The 24,158-nt window shown below is 38.6% G+C and overlaps 2 protein-coding genes across 2 annotated transcripts; both read right to left on the bottom strand.

The window, feature by feature from the left end:
- Positions 1–10,450: 10,450 nt before the first annotated feature.
- On the bottom strand, positions 10,451–13,057 carry LOC113724429 (uncharacterized). The gene has a single exon (XM_027247332.2). The coding sequence runs from the start codon at positions 13,055–13,057 to the stop codon at positions 10,451–10,453; it is 2,607 nt and encodes an 868-aa protein (XP_027103133.2).
- Positions 13,058–15,955: 2,898 nt separating this feature from the next.
- LOC113727379 (ETHYLENE INSENSITIVE 3-like 1 protein) lies at positions 15,956–18,940 on the bottom strand. Its single transcript, XM_027251515.2, has 2 exons — positions 18,772–18,940; positions 15,956–18,144 (listed from the first exon to the last, which is right to left on the bottom strand). The coding sequence occupies exon 2, from the start codon at positions 18,081–18,083 to the stop codon at positions 16,257–16,259; it is 1,827 nt and encodes a 608-aa protein (XP_027107316.2). The 5' UTR covers positions 18,084–18,144; positions 18,772–18,940; the 3' UTR covers positions 15,956–16,256.
- Between the last annotated feature and the right edge of the window lie 5,218 nt (positions 18,941–24,158).

Genomic DNA, 24,158 nt, shown 5'->3' with positions numbered 1-24,158 from the left:
ACAAGTTGTCAAAAATATAATGCATTTACCTCACTTGCGGGTCCCATGTCCAAAATACGCTTTTAATTTCTCAAAAACTAACCGATACTAGAAAAATCATTTTAAAATTATTTTTGCTCATAAACTTTATTTGGGGAATTTTTCTAATCAAGAAAATATAGAAAAAGCGGGCGTTAAAAAAAATAAACTCTAGAAAATTAGAAATTTTCCGGGTTCTCAAACTCATTTTTTTCGGGGCGTCACAATCTCCCCTCCTTAAAAGAATGTCGTCCTCGACATTCCCTCTTGTACCAATCAAGTTAAGACATACCGCACAAATCTCTCAAGAGTCAAATCAAACCCACAGTCCGGCATCCTAAACTTCAAGCCTAGGATACACTACAGAGATCTGAAGCCTAAGCTCTGATACCAACTGTGACGGCCCCACCTCCCCCTAAGGCGAACCAGAGGGTTTGGCGGGTCGCCTGCCCAGTTCTCGCCGGAACTCAATTGTTCACTACAGTCCTCAAATGAATTACAATACAAATCTCAAATATACATCACATGGTCCACAAACATACATCCCAGTCTCCAATAATTACATGTCATAAGCGAAGCGGAAACGACTCTCAACTATACATAAAATGATTCCAAATCCAAATTATACAAGATATATGCCATCCAGTCACGTGAACAAGTACTACAAGTCCTTCCTTCGCCACGAGCCCTGTGGAGGGGAATAAAATATTTTTGGGGTCAGTTAGAAGCTCAGCGAGTAACCAGAAACATCAATAATCAAATCGGTTTCATAATAGTTCATTTCGATGATGTCATAAATCAAATGATAAGTCCAGAAACAATTACAACATTTTTAATACAATAAATATGGAGTATCAATAATTCAAGAACATTTAGCATGGAAAGCAATAAGAACACATTCATTAAAAAGATACGGGCCCACAAGGAGCCAAATGTTCCCGCGCGCGCTCGTTCTCCTGACATTTCTTTTTTTTTTCTTTTGAAAATGCATTTTTTTCATTCAACCTTTTCCGGACATCGTCCAAGCTCCACCAACCTCCACCAACTTACAAAGGTAATACTCGAGTATACCAAACGTTCACCCAAGTCCCTAATCGCCCGACCGAGTCCGCTTCTGACTCGAGACGACCGGTAATAAGGGGCAATGGCCAGTTCTGCCCAAAAGGCTTACATTCATGCGCAAGTAGCATTTAATCATTAATCATGAAAATTTCACATTTATTTAGGTCGAGTGCGATAAAGTACACACTCGCCCAGAAAACTCGTTTTAACAATCATTGAAAACACTTAACACATTATCAATCCATAATAACAAGCCCATAAGTCAAGGAAATATATCAAACAAGGAACACTCTCATATAAGCACACATGATATGCAAGAAAACAGTTGAAAAGTAACTTTGGAAATAGTTCAAAAGTAACTTTGGAAACAGTTCAAAAGTAAATATTGCAAGAAACGTTTCACAAGTACTTTGGAAATAGTTTAGGGTCACTCACCTCCGTGGCTCAGAAACCATCCATCATATATCATTGCCTTGCTCAAATCCAAGTCTTAGATCACAAACTCAAAGCAATCAAACCCTTTAAAACTTCGGACAACACTTCCCCTACATTTGCTTACTTTCCCAGCCATCATGGCTTCATTATTTTTCAGCCAGTCCCAAAGGTACACACACAACAACAAGTTCATCCAATAGCCATTCAACAAGCTCCAAGTAGTACTAGTACAAGTCAAGCTAGGGAAAAGTTCGGAAATGAAGGTTAAGCTCAAAACCAGAAAATAGCTTTTGACGTCATTTTGCGGTAATGGTATCAAAGGCGCTACGATTGTCGGATGAAGGTACAAGACCCACCGTTTCGAAGCTAAGAGATAGGGGTACAATATTACAGAAGGTCACTCAACCCAGTTTCGAGTGTAACCAGGTCAAAAACACAAGAAACTACACCAGAATCACAAAAACAGATTCACAGAACGCATTCTAGCGGAAACATCATAACTCAGGCTCTCCAAGTCCAAATCCAGAAATTCAAAAACCATTTGAAAGCTAATAAACAGGGTTAAATTTCATCAAAAGGCCTCAACAACTCATTCGGAAGCAATCCAGACCAAAACAACCAATTACAGAAGCAAATCCCAATTTCGGGTAAAACCAGAACAACAATAGTAATTTCGACTTATCTCATTCTACACTACTCCGATTGACCTGAAATTTTGTAGGCACCTATAAAATATCATTCCCTACAACTTTAATGTTTTGAGCTAAGGCCAATTCGGCCTCTATCTAGGACCTAAAAATTCGGACAGAATGTTCATCACAAAACCCTTACTTTTCAATTTTTGGTCCAAAACAGAAATTGGTTGCAATTAATCACTTTTTTCACCTCATAGAGTCCTTAAACATCATTTCCAATCATCATATATAGCCACACAATCATGTTCATATTAAAACAGAAAAATCCCCAAAAATAATAAAACTTCATCACTTCAACCACAAATCAAGAAATAATCCATAATATTGCATCTCATACCACCACCAATCATGATTTAAGCATCCATTAAGGGAGGAAAGGGATCCTTCACCACTCACCTTGGTAACCAAAGAGATGGAGCAACCTTGCACTTAAATCTTCCAAATCACTCCAATAAACACCTCACAAATACTCACTTAATGTTTTCTATGGAGCAAAAACAAGATTCAATGGTTGATTTGGTAGATTGGAGTAAGATTGAAGCTAGAAAGTGGAGTAGAAAATGAAGTTTTTCCTCTCTTATTTTGCTCCTCTTAACAGCCGGCCATGACAGGAAAATGGGAGAAAAATTGGGTCCAAATTGGTTTTAGTAAAGTTAGAAAAGTCTTGGTCAAAAGTCAAGGTCCAATGGTTTTCTGACAAATGGTCCTTTAGGGTTTTAATCTTATCTTTTTGTCTCTCCAATACAAATATCTTAACACATTGTAAAATAATATCACTTAATACAAAATTCCAACAAGTTGTCAAAAATATAATGCATTTACCTCACTTGCGGGTCCCACGTCCAAAATACGATTTTAATTTCTCAAAAACTAACCGATACTAGAAAAATCATTTTAAAACTATTTTTGCTCATAAACTTTATTTGGGGAATTTTTCTAATCAAGAAAATATAGAAAAGGCGGGCGTTAAAAAAAATAAACTCTAGAAAATTAGAAATTTTCCGGGTTCTCAAACTCATTTTTTTCGGGGCGTCACAATCTCCCCTCCTTAAAAGAATGTCGCACTCGACATTCCCTCTTATACCAATCAAGTCAAGACATCCCGCACAAATCTCTCAAGAGTCAAATCAAACCCACAGTCCGGCATTCTAAACTTCAAGCCTAGGATACACTACAGAGATGTGAAGCCTAAACTCTGATACCAACTGTGACGGCCCCACCTCCCCCTAAGGCGAACCAGAGGGTTTGGCGGGTCGCCTGCCCAGATCTCGCCGGGACTCAATTGTTCACTACAGTCCTCAAATGAATTACAATACAAATCTCAAATATACATCACATGGTCCACAAACATACATCCAAGTCTCCAATAATTACATGTCATAAGCGAAGCGGAAACGACTCTCAACTATACATAAAATGATTCCAAATCCAAATTATACAAGATATATGCCATCCAGTCACGTGAACAAGTACAACAAGTCCTTCCTTCGCCACGAGCCCTGTGGAGGGGAATAAAATATTTTTGGGGTCAGTTAGAAGCTCAGCGAGTAACCAGAAAAATCAATAATCAAATCGGTTTCATAATAGTTCATTTCGATGATGTCATAAATCAAATGATAAGTCCAGAAACAATTACAACATTTTTAATACAATAAATATGGAGTATCAATAATTCAAGAAACATTTAGCATGGAAAGCAATAAGAACACATTCATTAAAAAGGTACGGGCTCACAAGGAGCCAAATGTTCCCGCGCGTGCTCGTTCTCCTGACATTTCTTTTTTTTTTTCTTTTGAAAATGCATTTTTTTCATTCAACCTTTCCCGGACATCGTCCAAGCTCCACCAACCTACAAAGATAATACTCGAGTATACCAAACGTTCACCCAGGTCCCAAACCGCCCGACCGAGTCCGCTTCTGACTCGAGACGACCGGTAACAAGGGGCAATGGCCAGTTCAGCCTAAAAGGCTTACATTCATGCGCAAGTAGCATTTAATCATTAATCATGAAAATTTCACATTTATTTAGGTCGTGTGCGATAAAGTACACACTCGCCCAGAAAACTCGTTTTAACAATCATTGAAAACACTTAACACATTATCAATCCATAATAACAACCCCATAAGTCAAGGAAATATATTAAACAAGGAATACTCTCATATAAGCACACATGATATGCAAGAAAACAGTTCAAAAGTAACTTTGGAAATAGTTCAAAAGTAACTTTGGAAACAGTTCAAAAGTAAATATTGCAAGAAACGTTTCACAAGTACTTTGGAAATAGTTTAGGGTCACTCACCTCCGTGGCTCTGAAACCATCCATCATATATCATTGCCTTGCTCAAATCCAAGTCTTAGATCACAAACTCAAAGCAATCAAACCCTTTAAAATTTCGGACAACACTTCCCCTACATTTGCTTACTTTCCCGGCCATCATGGCTTCATTATTTGTTCAGCCAGTCCCAAAGGTACACACACAACAACAAGTTCATCCAATAGCCATTCAACAAGCTCCAAGTAGTACTAGTACAAGTCAAGATAGGGAAAAGTTCGGAAATGAAGGTTAAGCTCAAAACCAGAAAATAGCTTTTGACGTCATTTTGCGGTAATGGTACCAAAGGCGCTACGATTGTCGGATGAAGGTACAAGACCCACCGTTTCGAAGCTAAGAGATAGGGGTACAATATTACAGAAGGTCACTCAACCCAGTTTCGAGTGTAACCAGGTCAAAAACACAAGAAACTACACCAGAATCACAAAAACAGCTTCACAGAACGCATTCTAGCGGAAACATCATAACTCAGGCTCTCCAAGTCCAAATCCAGAAATTCCAAAACCAGTTGAAAGCTAATAAACAGGGCTAAATTTCATCAGAAGGCCTCAACAACTCATTCGGAAGCAATCCAGACCAAAACAACCAATTACAGAAGCAAATCCCAATTTCGGGTAAAACCAGAATAACAATAGTAATTTCGACTTATCTCATTCTACACTACTCCGATTGACCTGAAATTTTGTAGGCACCTATAAAATATCATTCCCTACAACTTTAATGTTTTGAGCTAAGGCCAATTCGGCCTCTATCTAGGACCTAAAAATTCGGACAGAATGTTCATCACAAAACCCTCACTTTTCAATTTTTGGTCCAAAACAGAAATTGGTTGCAATTAATCACTTTTTTCACCTCATAGAGTCCTTAAACATCATTTCCAATCATCATATATAGCCACACAATCATGTTCATATTAAAACAGAAAAATTCCCAAAAATAATAAAACTTCATCACTTCAACCACAAATCAAGAAATAATCCATAATATTTCATCTCATACCACCACCAATCATGATTTAAGCATCCATTAAGGGAGGAAAGGGATCCTTCACCACTCACCTTGGTAACCAAAGAGATGGAGCAACCTTGCACTTAAATCTTCCAAATCACTCCAATAAACACCTCACAAAGACTCACTTAATGTTTTCTATGGAGCAAAAACAAGATTCAATGGTTGATTTGGTAGATTGGAGTAAGATTGAAGCTAGAAAGTGGAGTAGAAAATGAAGTTTTTCCTCTCTTATTTTGGTCCTCTTAACAGCCGGCCATGACAAGAAAATGGGAGAAAAATTGGGTCCAAATTGGTTTTAGTAAAGTTAGAAAAGTCTTGGTCAAAAGTCAAGGTCCAATGGTTTTCTGACAAATGGTCCTTCAGGGTTTTAATCTTATCTTTTTGTCTCTCCAATACAAATATCTTAACACATTGTAAAATAATATCACTTAATACAAAATTCCAACAAGTTGTCAAAAATATAATGCATTTACCTCACTTGCGGGTCCCACGTCCAAAATACGCTTTTAATTTCTCAAAAACTAACCGATACTAGAAAAATCATTTTAAAACTATTTTTGCTCATAAAATTTATTTGGGGAATTTTTCTAATCAAGAAAATATAGAAAAGGCGGGCGTTAAAAAAAATAAACTCTAGAAAATTAGAAATTTTCCGGGATCTCAAACTCATTTTTTTCGGGGCGTCACAATCTCCCCTCCTTAAAAGAATGTCGTCCTCGACATTCGCTCTTGTACCAATCAAGTCAAGACATCCCGCACAAATCTCTCAAGAGTCAAATCAAACCCACAGTCCGGCATCCTAAACTTCAAGCCTTGGATACACTACAGAGATCTGAAGCCTAAGCTCTGATACCAACTGTGACGGCCCTACCTCCCCCTAAGGCGAACCAGAGGGTTTGGAGGGTCGCCTGCCCAGTTCTCGCCGGGACTCAATTGTTCACTACAGTTCTCAAATGAATTACAATACAAATCTCAAATATACATCACATGGTCCACAAACATACATCCAAGTCTCCAATAATTACATGTCATAAGCGAAGCGGAAACGACTCTCAACTATACATAAAATGATTCCAAATCCAAATTATACAAGATATATGCAAACCAGTCACGTGAACAAGTACTACAAGTCCTTCCTTCGCCACGAGCCCTGTGGAGGGGAATAAAATATTTTTGGGGTGAGCTAGAAGCTCAGCGAGTAACCAGAAAAATCAATAATCAAATCGGTTTCATAATAGTTCATTTCAATGATGTCATAAATCAAATGATAAGTCCAAAAACAATTACAACATTTTTAATACAATAAATATGGAGTATCAATAATTCAAGAAACATTTAGCATGGAAAGCAATAAGAACACATTCATTAAAAAGATACGGGCTCACAAGGAGCCAAATGTTCCCGCGCGCGCTCGTTCTCCTGACATTTCTTTTTTTTTTTCTTTTGAAAATGCATTTTTTTCATTCAACCTTTCCCGGACATCGTCCAAGCTCCACCAACCTCCACCAACCTACAAAGGTAATACTCGAGTATACCAAACGTTCACCCAGGTCCCTAATCGCCCGACCGAGTCCTCTTCTGACTCGAGACGACCGGTAACAAGGGGCAATGGCCAGTTCAGCCCAAAAGGCTTACATTCATGCGCAAGTAGCATTTAATCATTAATCATGAAAATTTCACATTTATTTAGGTCGAGTGCGATAAAGTACACACTCGCCCAGAAAACTCGTTTTAACAATCATTGAAAACACTTAACACATTATCAATCCATAATAACAAGCCCATAAGTCAAGGAAATATATCAAACAAGGAACACTCTCATATAAGCACACATGATATGCAAGAAAACAGTTCAAAAGTAACTTTGGAAATAGTTCAAAAGTAACTTTGGAAACAGTTCAAAAGTAAATATTGCAAGAAACGTTTCACAAGTACTTTGGAAATAGTTTAGGGTCACTCACCTCCGTGGCTCAGAAACCATCCATCATATATCATTGCCTTGCTCAAATCCAAGTCTTAGATCAAAAACTCAAAGCAATCAAACCCTTTAAAACTTCGGACAACACTTCCCCTACATTTGCTTACTTTCCCAGCCATCATGGCTTCATTATTTTTTCAGCCAGTCCCAAAGGTACACACACAACAACAAGTTCATCCAATAGCCATTCAACAAGCTCCAAGTAGTACTAGTACAAGTGAAGCTAGGGAAAAGTTCGGAAATGAAGGTTAAGCTCAAAACCAGAAAATAGCTTTTGACGTCATTTTGCGGTAATGGTACCAAAGGCGCTACGATTGTCGGATGAAGGTACAAGACCCACCGTTTCGAAGCTAAGAGATAGGGGTACAATATTACAGAAGGTCACTCAACCCAGTTTCGAGTGTAACCAGGTCAAAAACACAAGAAACTACACCAGAATCACAAAAACAGCTTCACAGAACGCATTCTAGCGGAAACATCATAACTCAGGCTCTCCAAGTCCAAATCCAGAAATTCCAAAACCAGTTGAAAGCTAATAAACAGGGTTAAATTTCATCAGAAGGCCTCAACAACTCATTCGGAAGCAATCCAGACCAAAACAACCAATTACAGAAGCAAATCCCAATTTCGGGTAAAACCAAAACAGTAATAGTAATTTCGACTTATCTCATTCTACACTACTCCGATTGACCTGAAATTTTGTAGACACCTATAAAATATCATTTCCTACAACTTTCATGTTTTGAGCTAAGGCCAATTAGGCCTCTATCTAGGACCTAAAAATTCGGACAGAATGTTCATCACAAAACCCTCACTTTTCAATTTTTGGTCCAAAACAGAAATTGGTTGCAATTAATCACTTTTTTCACCTCATAGAGTCCTTAAACATCATTTCCAATCATCATATGTAGCCACACAATCATGTTCATATTAAAACAGAAAAATCCCCAAAAATAATAAAACTTCATCACTTCAACCACAAATCAAGAAATAATCCATAATATTGCATCTCATACCACCACCAATCATGATTTAAGCATCCATTAAGGGAGGAAAGGGATCCTTCACCGTCACCTTGGTAACCAAAGAGATGGAGCAACCTTGCACTTAAATCTTCCAAATCACTCCAATAAACACCTCACAAATACTCACTTAATGTTTTCTATGGAGCAAAAACAAGATTCAATGGTTGATTTGGTAGATTGGAGTAAGATTGAAGCTAGAAAGTGGAGTAGAAAATGAAGTTTTTCCTCTCTTATTTTGCTCCTCTTAACAGCCGGCCATGACAAGAAAATGGGAGAAAAATTGGGTCCAAATTGGTTTTAGTAAAGTTAGAAAAGTCTTGGTCAAAAGTCAAGGTCCAATGGTTTTGTGACAAATGGTCCTTTAGGGTTTTAATTTTATCTTTTTGTCTCTCCAATACAAATATTTTAACACATTGTAAAATAATATCATTTAATACAAAATTCCATCAAGTTGTCAAAAATATAATGCATTTACCGCACTTGCGGGTCCCACGTCCAAAATACGCTTTTAATTTCTCAAAAACTAACCGATACTAGAAAAATCATTTTAAAACTATTTTTGCTCGTAAACTTTATCTGGAGAATTTTTCTAATCAAGAAAATGTAGAAAAGACGGGCGTTAAAAAAAATAAACCCTAGAAAATTAGAAATTTTCCGAGTTCTCAAACTCATTTTTTTCGGGGCGTCACACTGGGCGACCTCGGCAGCGTCTCCAGCCTGCAGGACCTCGGCTGCCTCTCGGGTCTGGACGGCCTTGGTAGTTTTTGGGGTCTCTAAGGTTTCGGCTACTTGTCCGGTGTGCGCATCTTTAGCCACTTCTCCGTCCTTCCTGGCCTGTATGTCTCTGGCCCGATCGACCCCCGTTTCGGACGATCCAAAGGAAACGCCATCCGCTATGAAGTCTGCCAATGCTTGGGTTTTGATGGCCGTCCTGGGCTGATAACCCAGGTCATACTCTGACAACTCCACAGCCCACTTCACCATTCGGCCCGAGGACTCGGGCTTGAAAAGGATCTGCTTCAGGGGCTGGTCCATCATGACCACCACGGGGTGAGCTTGGAAGTACGTCCTAAACTTCCAAGCTGCATGCACTAATGCCAAAATATATCGTTCTACCGCCGAGTACCTCGTTTCGGCCCCCTGTAGGGCGCGGCTAACATAATATACGGGCTTCTGGACTTTGTTTTCCTCTCGCACTAGCACCGCGCTAATGTCCCCCTCTCCCGCAGCTAAGTAGATGAACAAGGTTTCTCCTGGCTCGGGAGAGGTCAGGGCCGGCAACCGAGCGAGGTGGGCCTTCAGTTCATCGAACGCTGTCTGACACTCCGGGCTTCATTCGAACTGCCGACCTCCTTTCAGGGCTTTGAAGAAAGGAGCCCCCCGAACTGCCGACTTGGACAAGAACCTGTTCAGAGCTGCCATCCTCTCCGTCAGACGTTGCACCTCCTTGATATTCCGGGGTGGGGCCATGTCCATGATGGCCTTGATCTTGTCCGGGTTAGCTCTCACCCCGTCTTTGGAAATCATGTAACCCATGAATTTTCCCGACCTAATTCCAAAGGTACACTTCTATGGGTTTAGCCGCATTCGTGAACTTCGAAGAACATCGAAGATTTCTCTTAGGTCCGAGATAAACTGCTCCTGAGTTCGACTTTTCACTAACATGTAATCCACATAGACCTCCAGGTTTCAGCCGATCTGATTTTGAACAACTTATTTACCAGCCTCTGATAGGTCGCTCCTGCATTTTTTAGCCCAAATGGCATGGTGACGTAACAATATGTGCCATCCTCGGTGATAAACGAGGTCTTCTCCTGATCCTCCTTGTCCAGTGCTATCTGATGGTATCCTTTGAAGGCGTCCAAGAAGCAGAAGATCTCATAGCCAGCTGTTCAGTCCACGAGCTGGTCAATCCGTGGGAGTGGGTAGCAGTCCTTCGGGCAAGCCTTATTTAAGTTAGTGAAATCCACACACATCCTCCAAGCTCTTTCCTCCTTCTTGACCAGCACCGGGTTGGCGAGCCAGGTCGGGTAATAGACTTCCTTGACGATCTTAGCGTCCAACAATTTACCCACCTCGCTTTTGACGACCTCCTTTCTCTCGGGAGCAAAGTTCCTCTTTTTCTGTCTGACAGGTGGGACATTGGGATCCACGTGTAGCCTATGGACTGCCAGTTCGGTGGGGATCCCTGGCATGTCATCAGCACTCCAAGGAAAAATCTCAGCGTATTCTTCCAAGAGAGATTCTAAAGAACTTCTGGTCAGCTCGTCTAGGCAGGTGCCAACCTTTACCGTGCGTTCAGGTCGGTCGGGGTGGACGGGCAGCTCGGCCAATCCCTCGTCTGTCTCCAATTCTTTCCCTTTCTCCATGGGCTCCCAGGGCTCTAAACAAACTGTTTGAGCCACCAATTTCTCCTTACCCTTGAGAGTGGCGATGTAGCATGCCCTTGCCACCTCCAGATCCCCGAGCACCTCTGCCACTCCGGCAGGAGTAGGAAACTTCATACTGAGGTGCAGGGTGGAGCAAACAGCTCGGAGGGCATTCAGTGTAGGCCGCCGCAAGATCATATTGTACGACGATGGCTCTTTCACCACCGCAAAGTTTACGAGAACAGTTCGGCACCTTAGGGATACCCCCACCGTGACCATGAGGGTTATCATTCCCTCCGGCCTTACGGGAGGGCCTGTAAAACTGATCAACGGAGTTTGGACTGGAACGAGCTGTCTATCCTCCAGCTGTAGCTCCTTAAAAGTCTTGTAATACAGCACATCTATGGCACTTCCATTGTCTATGTATACTTTCTTCACCTTGTAATTGCAGGTGATGACCTCTATCACAATTGCTTCATGATTATTAGAGGCCAGAGGGACTGCATCTTCAGGTCCATAGATAATTTTCTCGTACATTTTCAATCGCCTGCTCGAGCTCTCCCCCGTAGGAGAGGGACGGTTGTGCCGCTGAGCTGTATGGCAATCCCCTCCAACAGGTCCTCCGGCGATAGTATTAATCACCCCAACTAGGTTTTGAGCTTCCTGCTTGGGAGTTCGGCCGCGAGGTCCTTGAGGTCGGCCATTGGGGTAGTTCGGGCGCTCCGACCTGGGCCTTCCCCGTTGCTGGTCAGCTCGTTCATCTCGTATGAACTGCCCAAGGTGACCTCGTTTGATTAGTTTTTCGATGTCTTTCTTGAGGTGACGACAGTCCTCCGTATCATGCCCCACGTCTCGATGATATGCGCAGTACAGACCCTGGTCCCGTCTGCTCTTGTCCCCGACCAAAGGTCGAGGAGGTCGGGAGAGCCCTTCCTGTTCCATCACCGCGAGGACCTGAGCTCGAGGTGCGGTGAGGGTAGTCCAGGATTTATCTCCTCCGATTGGGCGGCTCCTGGGGAGGCGGTCATAAGTGCTCTTCCTTCCCTGACCGGGCCGAGCATCCATCTGATCAACGCCCCTTCTGCGCTTGTCATCCCTCAGCCTTTCCTGCGCGCTCTTCAAGCGGTTAGCCTCCTCCGCGTTGGCCTTCTCATGTGCCCGGTCCAGCATCTCCCGAACTGACTTGGGAGGTCTCTCCACGAGCTCGGTGTAGAGCTTCTGTTTGCGCAGCCCGTTGATGAAGGCGGCCATGGCCACCTTGTCGTCGCGATCTCGAACCTGAAGGGACTCGTTATTGAAGCGCACCATGTATTCGCGCAAGGACTCCTCTGACTTCTGTTGAATAGTCATCAGATGCGCAGTGCTCTTGGAGAAGGCTCGTGACGAAACGAACTGGGCTGCGAACAGTCGAGCTAGCTGGGCAAAGGACCGAATGGACCTGGGGGGAAGCCCCTGGAACCATTGACGTGCCTTTCCCTCCAGAAACACTGGAAAGGTTTTGCACCTGACCGCATCTGCAGCAGTTTGCAGACGCATTTGACTCATGAAGGCAAACAAGTGATCCTCCAGATCCATCGTCGCATCGTAAGACTTCATACTTGGTATTTTAAACTTCGCAGGCAACGGGTAGTCCTCGATGTTCGGCATAAAGGGGGAAACGATGTACCTATCCGCCTCGGGGTCCAAAAGTAGATCCAGCTCATCCTGTACCTGGAGCTGCTCCTTCCGCAGTGAAAGCTCCTCCTTGGAATACCTCCGGTAGGGCTCCGGGTGCTCAGTTCGGGAATGCTTGTGAGAGGGTTCCACGACGTCGACCTGGTCACGCGTGAGTTCCCGGCGCACCCGTTTGGGCCAGGGGTTAGGGCTCCCCGTCCGAGATTCGGACAACCCATCCCCTTGGCTCTTTGGCCCCTGACCGGGATGACCTCCCGTCTGCCCCTTAAGGTAGTTCATAATGGCGTCAAAGGTTGGTAGGTTTTCTGCCACCGTCTGGACCAGTTGCTCGGGTGGAATTCGCGAGAGTCCCGCGCCCTCTTCTCCAGGAGTTGGACCCTGTGTGGGGTTTTGGGGACTGCTTCCCCCGTTCCCCTTAGATCCACCAGCGTTTCTCTGAGACCTCGTCCTTGGCATGATTCGCAAAAGAAGAATTACGTTCTCACAGACGGCGCCAATTGATGCGACAGCCAAAAACGTAGTCCGAGCCGAGCTGCCTCGAGCCTAGCAGGGTAGGAGCAGCCGACCTGAGTGGGGGAACCGAGCTGGTGGCCCTGTAAGGAAAGAATGAAAGCGGGACTAAGGTCCCCGGAATAGCTCCGACGGTCAAGTCAGTAGAGTTTGTGAATAGGGTAGCAGTATAGAATGCTTGTGTATGCGTACCTTGTGTAGTCTTGGGGCGTAGTATATATAGGACTGGATGGGTTGTAGTTTTCTTATGGGAGTCAAAATTCCCTTAGGGTTCGGAGTCTTCTTAGGGTTTTATGCGACGGTCCCTAAATGTTCGGAGGCGGCAGCCCACCAGGCCCACCACAGGAGGCAACTGGAACGGCCGAGCTGGCTCCCTCATGCCGAGCTGGCCCGTGCGAGCTGCGAGGTCTCTATCGCCGACCTGGTGCGTGCAGTATGCCGAGCTGACACGTGTCACACGTGGATTTGCCCCACTACAAACGTTCTCAGGGGAATTTCATCAAGCACTTCATAAACATAATAAGCATAGTGCTAGTAACAACGCCTTCATGAATAGCTAAACAAATTAGTCTTGTTTAATGAATCCCGACCCCAAATAGATTAATGATCACTGATTCATGTAAATTATTCTTATGATGCTGGATATGTGCTTTTTTACGTGCTGATTTGAGGTACAACTTTTTTGTATGACGTCGTCAGTGAGAAGTTGCGTGAAGAATGCCACCGAGATTGAGCTTAAGCGTCTTTTGCTGCCAAATAGGGCTTTCCACTGCAGGCCTTGGTATTGGATCAATAATTAATCAGTTCTCGAGGGTTGACATGAGATGGGGTGGTAGTTTGAAGTTTCGTTGTTGTGTGATAGCATGGAGGAAGTTCAGGAACGTCTGGCAAATGAAAAAGTTCTACTAATCTTAAATTGTCAAATGAGCTTTCACCTAAATTTTTCTTGACAAAACTGAGGTTAATGGCCGTAGAACAGAAGTATATTTGGAAATTCTTTTGGGTCAGTTTTTTGGAGAGTTGCAAGAAGGGAGAGGTGTCCATGAGCTAACCATGGATTTAATATAAATGGATATATGTGATTTTTGTGATAATTCATATAAATCTATATAATTTAATGATTTTATTTTGATCAATCATTTAAAACTAATACTATAAATGAATAATCCAAATCCATTTAATTATAAATTATATGGATGGATAAATGGATGTCAATCCAAATTGCCACCTCTAATTGTGAGGGTGGGTAATTGCCCCATCCCCATCTCCTTCCCTTCCCTCACCTTTCAAAATTAGAAATTAGGCTTGCAAGTTTTTTTTTTCTCTTTTTATAGGTTTTCAGTTAATCACAGTTGCACCCCTTACTTTTTGTGAAATTTCCTTTAAACTCACATATTGCCCCTCTAAAAATATGAACATTTTTCGCTATCCCATTTGAAAATTAAAAATTAACACTTGAATAGAGAAAAAGTTGAAGAAAATTGAAACTAAGCACAACATGACAACAATAAATATAACAGTTGTCTACTTCTTTTTTTTTTTTTTTGTATAAGAATAATAAAAACTTAAGATATATGTTGTTAGCCTAAATGATTATTGTACCTCTAATTAAAACTGCTTGTTGCAAAGATTTTTAGGAGGATCCAAAGTGGCGGCCATAATGTACTTTACAAATTTATCCAGATTGGGTTAATTACACCTAGTTTGACATGATACAAAATCATGTGCGGTTCATATATTAATATGATGCAAAACGATCTATAGTTCATAGTTAGACATGATACAAAGTAACAAAACCATCTATAGGACAGCTAGTTTTCGTTCCAAATAAAAAAGTTCATTTTATTGTTACAAGAACTTGACTGCACAAGAGTCCTTAGAGCATCCAGAAATTTGTAGTCCCATTAGTCTAATTCTCTGTAATGCTAATGATGAACATCTGCTAATCTGTCGGAACACATACACTTACCCGGGCAAAAGCTACTTTCCCTGCTTGTAGAGCCCCAGCTTCAGGATAAATTTGGTAAACTCAGAATTGGGATCGGCACAAATAATGGTCCGGTTGAGTACATTTCTATTTTTCACAAGATATGTACACTAACTCAACAATATTGTTCAGTTATAATAGTTGGTGGCCATAAGCAAAATATTTCACCTATTAGTGTAATTGTAAATCGCATCAACATATAACAAATACATCACCAACACAAAATCCCATCATTAACAATTGTGCCCGCCCCAAGTCTAGCAAACTCAAACTTAGCGATGTCAAAGTTGGAAAACATATCTGTGATCATAAATGCCTGAACAATCATTTAACAGTGAAGACATCAATGGCAATCCACCATTAAAGAAATTGAAAAACAAAGATTGCAATCAAGATTTAAAAAAACACATATGCCAGACATACGAAAACAACAATTAAGTCTAAAACTCCCTGCATAATTGCATGAATCGAATATGATTACCCAATGATGAACATGGAACTTGCTTCTTGCTATCCGAATTTTCCTATTGCCACTCGATTATTCAAGTTCACTTTGAACTTAAGTTGTATAGCATGATGATCAGATTTAAGTACGGAACAGGCTTGCTTTAAACTTGTATCAACTAGGGTGCAAAATCATTAGAAGTTCAATGGGATAGCAACATGTGAATCAACCTCTGATTTGCGAAAGCTAATAAAGTAAATCAGGTTTATAGCAAACCATCAATACTTTCTTCCCCGTGCTTTGCAGTAGGTACCGTCCAACAAAGTAAAGCTGGAGATCTAAGAACCAAAAGTCCAAGTCACAACAGAATGGAAATAAAATTATGGAAAGCAATGCAGAAATAATATGCCAATTATCGGATGAAACTAGCTCCATCATTCATATAAATTCAGCTCGTTATAGGACAAAAGAGTAACACTGATAAGTACATGAAGTATGTAGACAAACCATAGGTGAAAACTATACATACTCTAAGGAACAAGCCAACTACCACCACTTCTAATGACTTAAAACAATAGTTAAAAAAAGGATGCTCATTTCACAGTGCTCTTTACTTTCACATCTGGAACCTTTCCAAGTAGATTACCAAACAATATTGCAGTGTTTCTAATTAAGATTAATAACCGAGGTCTTGACATAGTGAGGAAGAAGCTTCAAGTGTACCATGTTGTTATATCCTCCTTTGGGAACAAATCCATTGAATAATCAACTGATTCCATATTAAATTCAGGACCGAAGCTGAAATCCAAGTTGCTGTTTAGGTTGCCATTGAATCCTGAATCATCCGTTGACTTGCAGTTACCATTGTCATAAAGAAATTCAGTTGATGGAAATGCAGAGTGGCTCAGAGTAAGAGATGTTTCTTTCGATATACTGCCTCCCATTGTAACTCCCGGCCTGAAGAAGCTTTGGTCTCCATGGAGCTGTATAATCTGTTGTTGAAGGTTTTGATCTTCGGCAGCAGTGTCAATTCCAAAATCAAAACAAGTCTTTTCTTGTACGCTGTCATCATACATAGACATGAGGCCAGAAATCATCTTTTGACCATCTTCTGGAATTCCAAGTTTAGAAATACTCAAACAAGAGGGATGCTCAATCATGGGCTGAGAAGCCGGCTTAAGTTGAACGGATGGTGCAGAGATGACCTCTGGCTTCTTCTTATATGGCTGATAGTTCATTATGCCAAGATTTTGAGAAGCACTCAATCTGTATGGACAGTTAATCTGGTGATTGTTCCTCAATGTTCTGTCATGAAATCCCATATTGTAACCACTATAAGGGCACTGAGGATTCTGACAGGTATAGATTTTTTGGTCCAAGTCTCCCTCATTTGACATAAATTTCCTCTTGTGGATGAGTTCTGGGTCAATATCAACAACTTCTCCTTTAACTGGAGCCAATGACGGAAGCATCTTCCCATCTTTGGATACATCAATGCCCATTTTCAAGAGATTTTGGGGCTCACAGTTTGCATCAAGACTTCCCTCACCATTCACCCCATCAACATCATAGTCATTAGATTCCACTGAAGAATACAACCCATTTCCAGCCTCAGAGAACATACGTGGATAGATATCAGGATAAAGCTTCTGAGCCAAAACTTCCTCATGATTTATGATGGCAAGCCAAGTAGCACTCTCCTTGGCAGTCATCTTATCCTGCAAACATTTAGATTGTCTAACAAGCTTCTGAATCTTAGAAATGTCAGGTGACATGTGTTTAATAACCGCTGTCAGAACCCCCACCTTCCAAGCCTTCTTCAAGTCATGAGGCTTTTTGTATGGAGGAAAAACTTGATCCTTTGGTAGGCCCAAATCAGGCCACCAGTCCTCAATCCCACTAGGCCACCAAGGTGGGGGTATACCCTTCTCTAAAGGGAACCGCCTTTGGGGTGGATCACAGTGCTGCATCAGAGCCGACAAGAGTGACCCCAGAGTAGTATCCTGAAGCTCCTGTAGTGCATGAGGAGTTGATGTTATGTCACAGCAATCTTCAACCTTTCCGGGGATAGAATGTGCTATCCAATACTTGGCAATTGCAGCAGGAGCATTCCTATCAAACCGAACCTTCTCCTTCCACCAGGCACGAAGGTTATCAGAGGCACCAGTAACAGGTTTACCATTTTCAGGGATAATTCCGTACACAAAACCTTGAGCTTTACAAACCTCCATCATTTTGAGCATGTACTTCAATATGCCATCTTGTGCACGTGACATCTTCTTCCTGCGTGCTTGCTCCTGCGATTGGTGCTGCTTCATGCCATCATCTACTCCCTCCTTAATCTTCTTCTGCCCTTTAAGCTTCCTGAGTAGCATTTTATCTCTCCACATCCTCCTCTCCAGCTCATCAACGTCCATCTCCTCATCACTATAATTTTCATCCACCACTCTGCCAGGTTCAACTTCGGGAGGCACATCTCCTTCTCCACAAGGAGTTGAGAGGAAATCAAGATTGCCAAAGATTCCCGTTTCATCAAACATTCCCGTTACGCAGAAAAGGCCTACTTCTATTTCGAAAAATCAATTTCACTTAATAGTCTCTCTGGCAAAAACAGAAAAGTTCACTTAGTAGATCAAGGCGAACGAAGAAACCAAGCTAATCAGGCAAAAACAGATCAAATATGACTCAACAGAATCCACTTCCGCAGAAATAATTGCAAAATACATCATTCAGAGGCAGTGTAAAAATTTATACACAAAATATAAGTACATAAAACAATTCTCTTGAATACAAAACAACCGTAAATTAATCTGAAAAAACAGTTAGTAAACGTGTTTATGGACCGAAATAATCAGGATAGAGACCATAACTCAGTACCGAACTCTGATCTCTATTTAAATTATAAAGTTTTGTATGCCCGGTTCATTTCTTTCAACAAGTTGGTTCCATCTCTAATCCTTAAATTATCCAAAATTTTAGTCTAAAGTCAAAATCTAATTAACAAGATAATCCACCAATTCAATAAGCCAAAGCATAAATTAATAAGTCGCACAGAATATCAAGCACCAGAACAGTTAAATCATATAAAAATCTTAACCAAAATCAATACAAATAGATGCTTCAAAAGGGTCTTCAGAAATTTCGAGAAATCAAACATGTGGCTACAAATAAAAAGGATAAGGAAAAGAAAAAAGCTACAAAATCAAAATAGTTCATAAGTGAACTTACAGCTCTTTCCTCTAAGCTATAATTCTTGCTACCCAAAAGTCCGGAGAGCTATTCTCTTATGCTCTGCTCAATTTTTTTGGAGAACACCAAACAAAAAAAAAAAAAAAAAAGCAGAGAGAGACTTGAGGAGGTGTTGTGCTGTGAGAGAAGTAAAAAGCAAAGCTTATCCAAAGTGCCTGTGCAGTTTCCAGTTTTATATAGTAGGTGTGAAGTTGACATAAGATATTTGGTGGGAGCTGTCAAGTTAGAAAGTCAATCTTGTCCTTATTCAAAACACATTTACTGGACTATATTTTGGTAAATTGTAGCCTTTTTTTATTGCATTTTTTTAAATTTTTTTGTAAAAAACTTACTGTAACGATTTGATATATATGAAATAAAAAGATGATTAGAAAATATGTTTATGCAAAGCGTAGCAATTTTTTTAAAATTGCTATCCAAACAAGGCCTTAGTATTTCGTGATTACTACTTTGTTTTTTAAATCCTAATTACATGTTTTTGTGTTCTTATTTATGAAATTATAATGGAATTGCTATCAACTTTAATGTGATAAAAGAGACTTTAAATCAATGTCCTGTCTTAGTTTTATTCATTAATAAACATCTCAATGTATATTGTCTTTTTTTTTTATTGAAACCTTGAACTTAATAACCAGAAGGATACTTAGTAATTTGATCTAACTTCATTTTGTATAAATCGAGCAAAATTAATGTATAAAACTACCTTAATGATCCATTGATGTACCACTTGATCCTTTTTTTTTTTTTTTGAAAAATATAAAGTTACAAAAGACTTTAATTAAAATTGAGGAGGTCAGTATAACTTACCAATATTTCTATTTTGCAATATTTCGTGTAATTAGTGACGCTTATATGTTACAAAACTTTGAGATATTTGGTGGGTGTAGTTATGTAATTTTGTTTTCTCCAGTATCAAGCGATGAGTTTTGATCAAATAAGAACGCATTAAAAGCACGAGATTTTATTGAAAGGTTATGACTCTTGAGATTAATTCGCCCGTGTTCAAGTTATGTAGTAGCGTTTCAATGTTTTTTTGTCAAGACTATTGGTTCTACAAAATAGGAACACAATAAATGTATGAAATTTTGTCAAGAACCGTTGTGACTCTTGAAATTATTCTAACCGTGATCAAGCTGTGTGGTAGGGTCTTGAAACATTAAATAATTTCACATTGAGGCAAATTTGAAAGTATTTCTATTTACAAAACATTAAAATAATGTGGATTATTCTATGGCTAAAAAAGGTTCTTTATTATGGTACTTTGTAAGAAATTGATTAGCAACCGCTGTGTGATTAAGGTGTAAATAGATAACATGAGAAATTGGATACTTGGTTTTCTATTCTTTTTAATCCATTTTCTTCTAGATACCCTTAGTTTGCCATAAAGAAATCTAACAATTTTTATTGGCTTTTCTTAACATTACTCATTTGGCAATATAATTTTAATGCCCTTATTTTGCTCATTAATATATGTCTTTGATTTTCTTAAAAGACATTTTATGCATTTGCAAATAATTTAAAATGCATTAAGAAAAATTATTTTCATAAAAATTAACTTGACATTTAAAAACTAAACATGTAAAGAATTTATTGAAATGAAAATGCACAAATAGAGAGTTATTTGGCAGGGAGAATCGATACCAATCGTACATCTTTTTTAAGACAAACAATTTCAATAAAGGAAGTAGAATTGTAGGTTTATTTTTTGGATTGATTTTTTCTATACTGACAGTGTATACAATTAGGGGTGTGCATTCGGTGCAAAATCGGTAATTCGGTGCACTGAATTCGGTTATTCTACCTATAGAAATCTAAACCGTTTTCAATTCCGAATTAGCCATAACCGAATTCATACCGTAACCGATTTCAAATTCGAAAACGGTAATGAATTCGGTTTAACCGAATTCATCTATTAAAAAAAAGTAATAATTTATCTATTAATTTAAACTAGAATAAACCTTAGACTATACAATAATTGGTGATAATTTATGAATTTATAATTTACAATGATTAATCATAAGTAATATTAGTTAGTAGTTACAATGAATTTATAATTTACAGTGATTAATAATAAATAATATTAGTTACAAACTTACAAATTACAATGATTAGTGATAAGTTATATTAGTTACAAACTTATAATTTATTTCAAATCAAAATAAAAACTTATTTACTTACACGTGTTATTGTGAAAGTCAATACACTAATACATTGATTTACAATTCATATGCATTCACTTACACTGCTTAGTTGTCTTGTCTATACTTAAAACCTTAAATTAGTAAATAGATAATATGAATTTTAACTTATTTGATAACTTATACCTAGAATCATTAATCTATGATTTAAGGAACACAATGATTAGTGATAATTTATGAATTCATAATTTACAATGATTAATAATAAGTAATATTAGTTACAAACTTACAAATTACAATGATTAGTGATAAGTTATATTAGTTACAAACTTATAATTTATTTCAAATCAAAATAAAACTTATTTACTTACATATGTTATTGTGAAAGTCAATACACTAATACATTAATTTGCAATTCATATGCATTCACTTACACTGCTAACTACTTAGTTGTCTTATCTATACTTAAAGGCTAAAGCCTTAAGAATTAAGATTAGTGAATAGATAATATGAATTTTTATGTTAAATATGTAGAGTACACTAATACTTGCAAGTTACAGATTACGCATTCAAATATTCAATAATTCAAACATGAATGCTATATCAAATTACCAATATGTAAATTCTAATTATGAATTATTTTTATTGTTTAATATTTAGTATTATACATATATGTATTAATTATTATCTAATTCTAGTCATGTTACTCATGTATAAAATAATAAGTATTATAGTTATCTTATATTGTTATGTATTACTATATATTTGTATTATTATAGTCATATAACAATTAACAAATACTAAAAGAATATATTCTACATTATTATATATTATTATTATTATAAGTACATGATATGATGATAATACCATATACTAATTATTATTAATAGCATTTACCTATATAATATAATAAAGTATTAGTAGTATATACTAATACTAAATAACATTTATCTATATATTATATAATTTTATATATCAATTTGGTAATTCGAATGCGGTAATGCGGTACCCGATTTCAATTACCGAATTTAAATGCGAAATTGGTTATTACCAAATTCATAATCTCATTACCTATTTTATATCATATTAGAATTCGGTGAATTCGGCATGTACCGAATTTGTACCAAATTACCAAATACTCGATTTCAAATTACCGAATTGAATTTGAAATCGGTTATGAATTCGGTAAGAACCGAATTTGCTCACTCTTATTTACAATGTCAGCTTTTTGTGAATGATAATTATACAAAATTTAAATTTGAAATCTAAATTTTGCACATGTGTCATGAATTTATTAGTGATAGTTTATATATTATCAGTGTATCTAAGATTTATTCTTATTTATTATTTGTAGTTGATAATTTAAGGGTACCTGATTTAGTGGGTAATTGATTAGTTTTTCAGTTGAAGTAAGTGACCGATTTTGCGAGTATTTTGCACTTGTGATGGGTGATTTAGAAATACCCTTAGATGACTAAATTACAACCCGTAGCACCATAATAGTGCACTAAACATGGTAAGTTTTGTGCGTAAAGATATTTTTTAAACACAAATATAAATTTGGTCCAAAACTCAACATAGCCTCTTTTTTTTTTGGAGATGTGAAAGCACCCCAATATCAAAAGGAAAAAGGAGCAGGAATAGTCGTGTTGTCTTTGCTAAATAGTGCAATACATTTTGAACAATATGTAATTCTTTACAAATTATTTGCACAATTTTATAGTAAAAATGCATTAATATATTACAAATGAGATCCATATGAATAGTCACTAAATATTACACACTTCTATTGTATAGTTGTACAAACTAGTTAACCATGAAATACGACATACAAAATAATTAATAACAAATTACATCTTATTAAAAAAATTATTACATAGTTCAGTAACTATTGTACTGCCCACTGCTACTATCAAATGTAAGGATGACAATGTGTGGCCACCCATCCTGTGGGGGGCTAATGGGGCGGCGGTTGTATGACAACCCCACCTTCCCTTAAGATGAACCAGAGGGTTCGGCGGACCGCCTGTCCAACTCTTGTCAGAACTACTAACGAGCCAAAAATAGTAAATTACAATTCAACACTAAAAGTCATAATATAAGATATCAAGTATCTCCAATATTTCCACATCAAACCAAAGGCTACACTATTACATTACATTTGTTTCACCAAAATACTATAAGTAGCCAGATGTATCCCAAGTACAAAATTATTAAACTTATACAAAAGGAAATCCTGTAACCACCAACCTCCAGTTTACAACCTGTTAAAGAATCCAAACTTAAAGGAGTGAGCAAAAGCCAGTGAGTTCAAGAAAACATGCAAGCAAATAATGTCAATAAACATCCATTTCACAATTTATACAAACGTCAAAAATTCCCAAATAAATACACAAGTGCATAAATAAAAGTTCAAACAAGGGAGGATACGGGAACCCTCAGGAGCTAGTCCGCCGCTTAATCTAGATTCTCATGAGTTGACACTCCATCAATATAACCACAACAAGTCTGTAGAACAACCTTTACTACCACTCTCCAACCACCGTTTCAAACCCCCAACCGGGCCCGCTCGTCAACAATGAATTATTTGGTAATACTCGAGTATACATAGTCGGTGAACGCATTCCAACCGACAATAAATCAATAAAGAGCCATGGCTCACCAATCCCTCGGCCAAGCCCTTGTTGGCCCGACGTGAAAGGCTTACCAATGAGTTTTCGACGTCCCCAGCATGTTCAAGCAATAGGTAAGATGATGAGACAACACTCAATCATCAGCCAAGTACAAGTGTAAGTTCAATATTCAAGTACAAGCAAGACAAATTGAGACAATTAAGAGAGGTCGGACGAGATAAAGTACACATCTGCCTCATCAAGTGTAGTGTATATATATAAATCGACTCCATTTCTCTCATCTCACTAGTGTACCCCGAACACAATACTTATCTCTTGTAACTTCTGTCTAATGGTCGAGCCTAAATCCGTACGTGAAATTTAAATACTCATGCAATAATAATAAAAAAATGAAACAATTTAAGTACGTACAACAACTATAAAGAGTTTTTCGTTTGAATGCAAATGCCATGGAATAATTTAATGAACTAAAATAGAATAAAATAAAATGAAATAAGACGATATAGAAATAAATGAAATAAAATTGAAAGGGTTTTACGGGTCCTCACAGGTTGAGGCAGGGGATGGAGAGGGGCGGGGGGAATTTTTTCCCCCC

Source organism: Coffea arabica, chromosome 2c (assembly GCF_036785885.1).
Source record: "Coffea arabica cultivar ET-39 chromosome 2c, Coffea Arabica ET-39 HiFi, whole genome shotgun sequence".
NCBI classification, from domain to species: domain Eukaryota; kingdom Viridiplantae; phylum Streptophyta; class Magnoliopsida; order Gentianales; family Rubiaceae; genus Coffea; species Coffea arabica.
The sequence above is the reverse complement of the archived record's forward strand: the minus strand, read 5'-3'. Positions and strand labels throughout refer to the sequence as shown.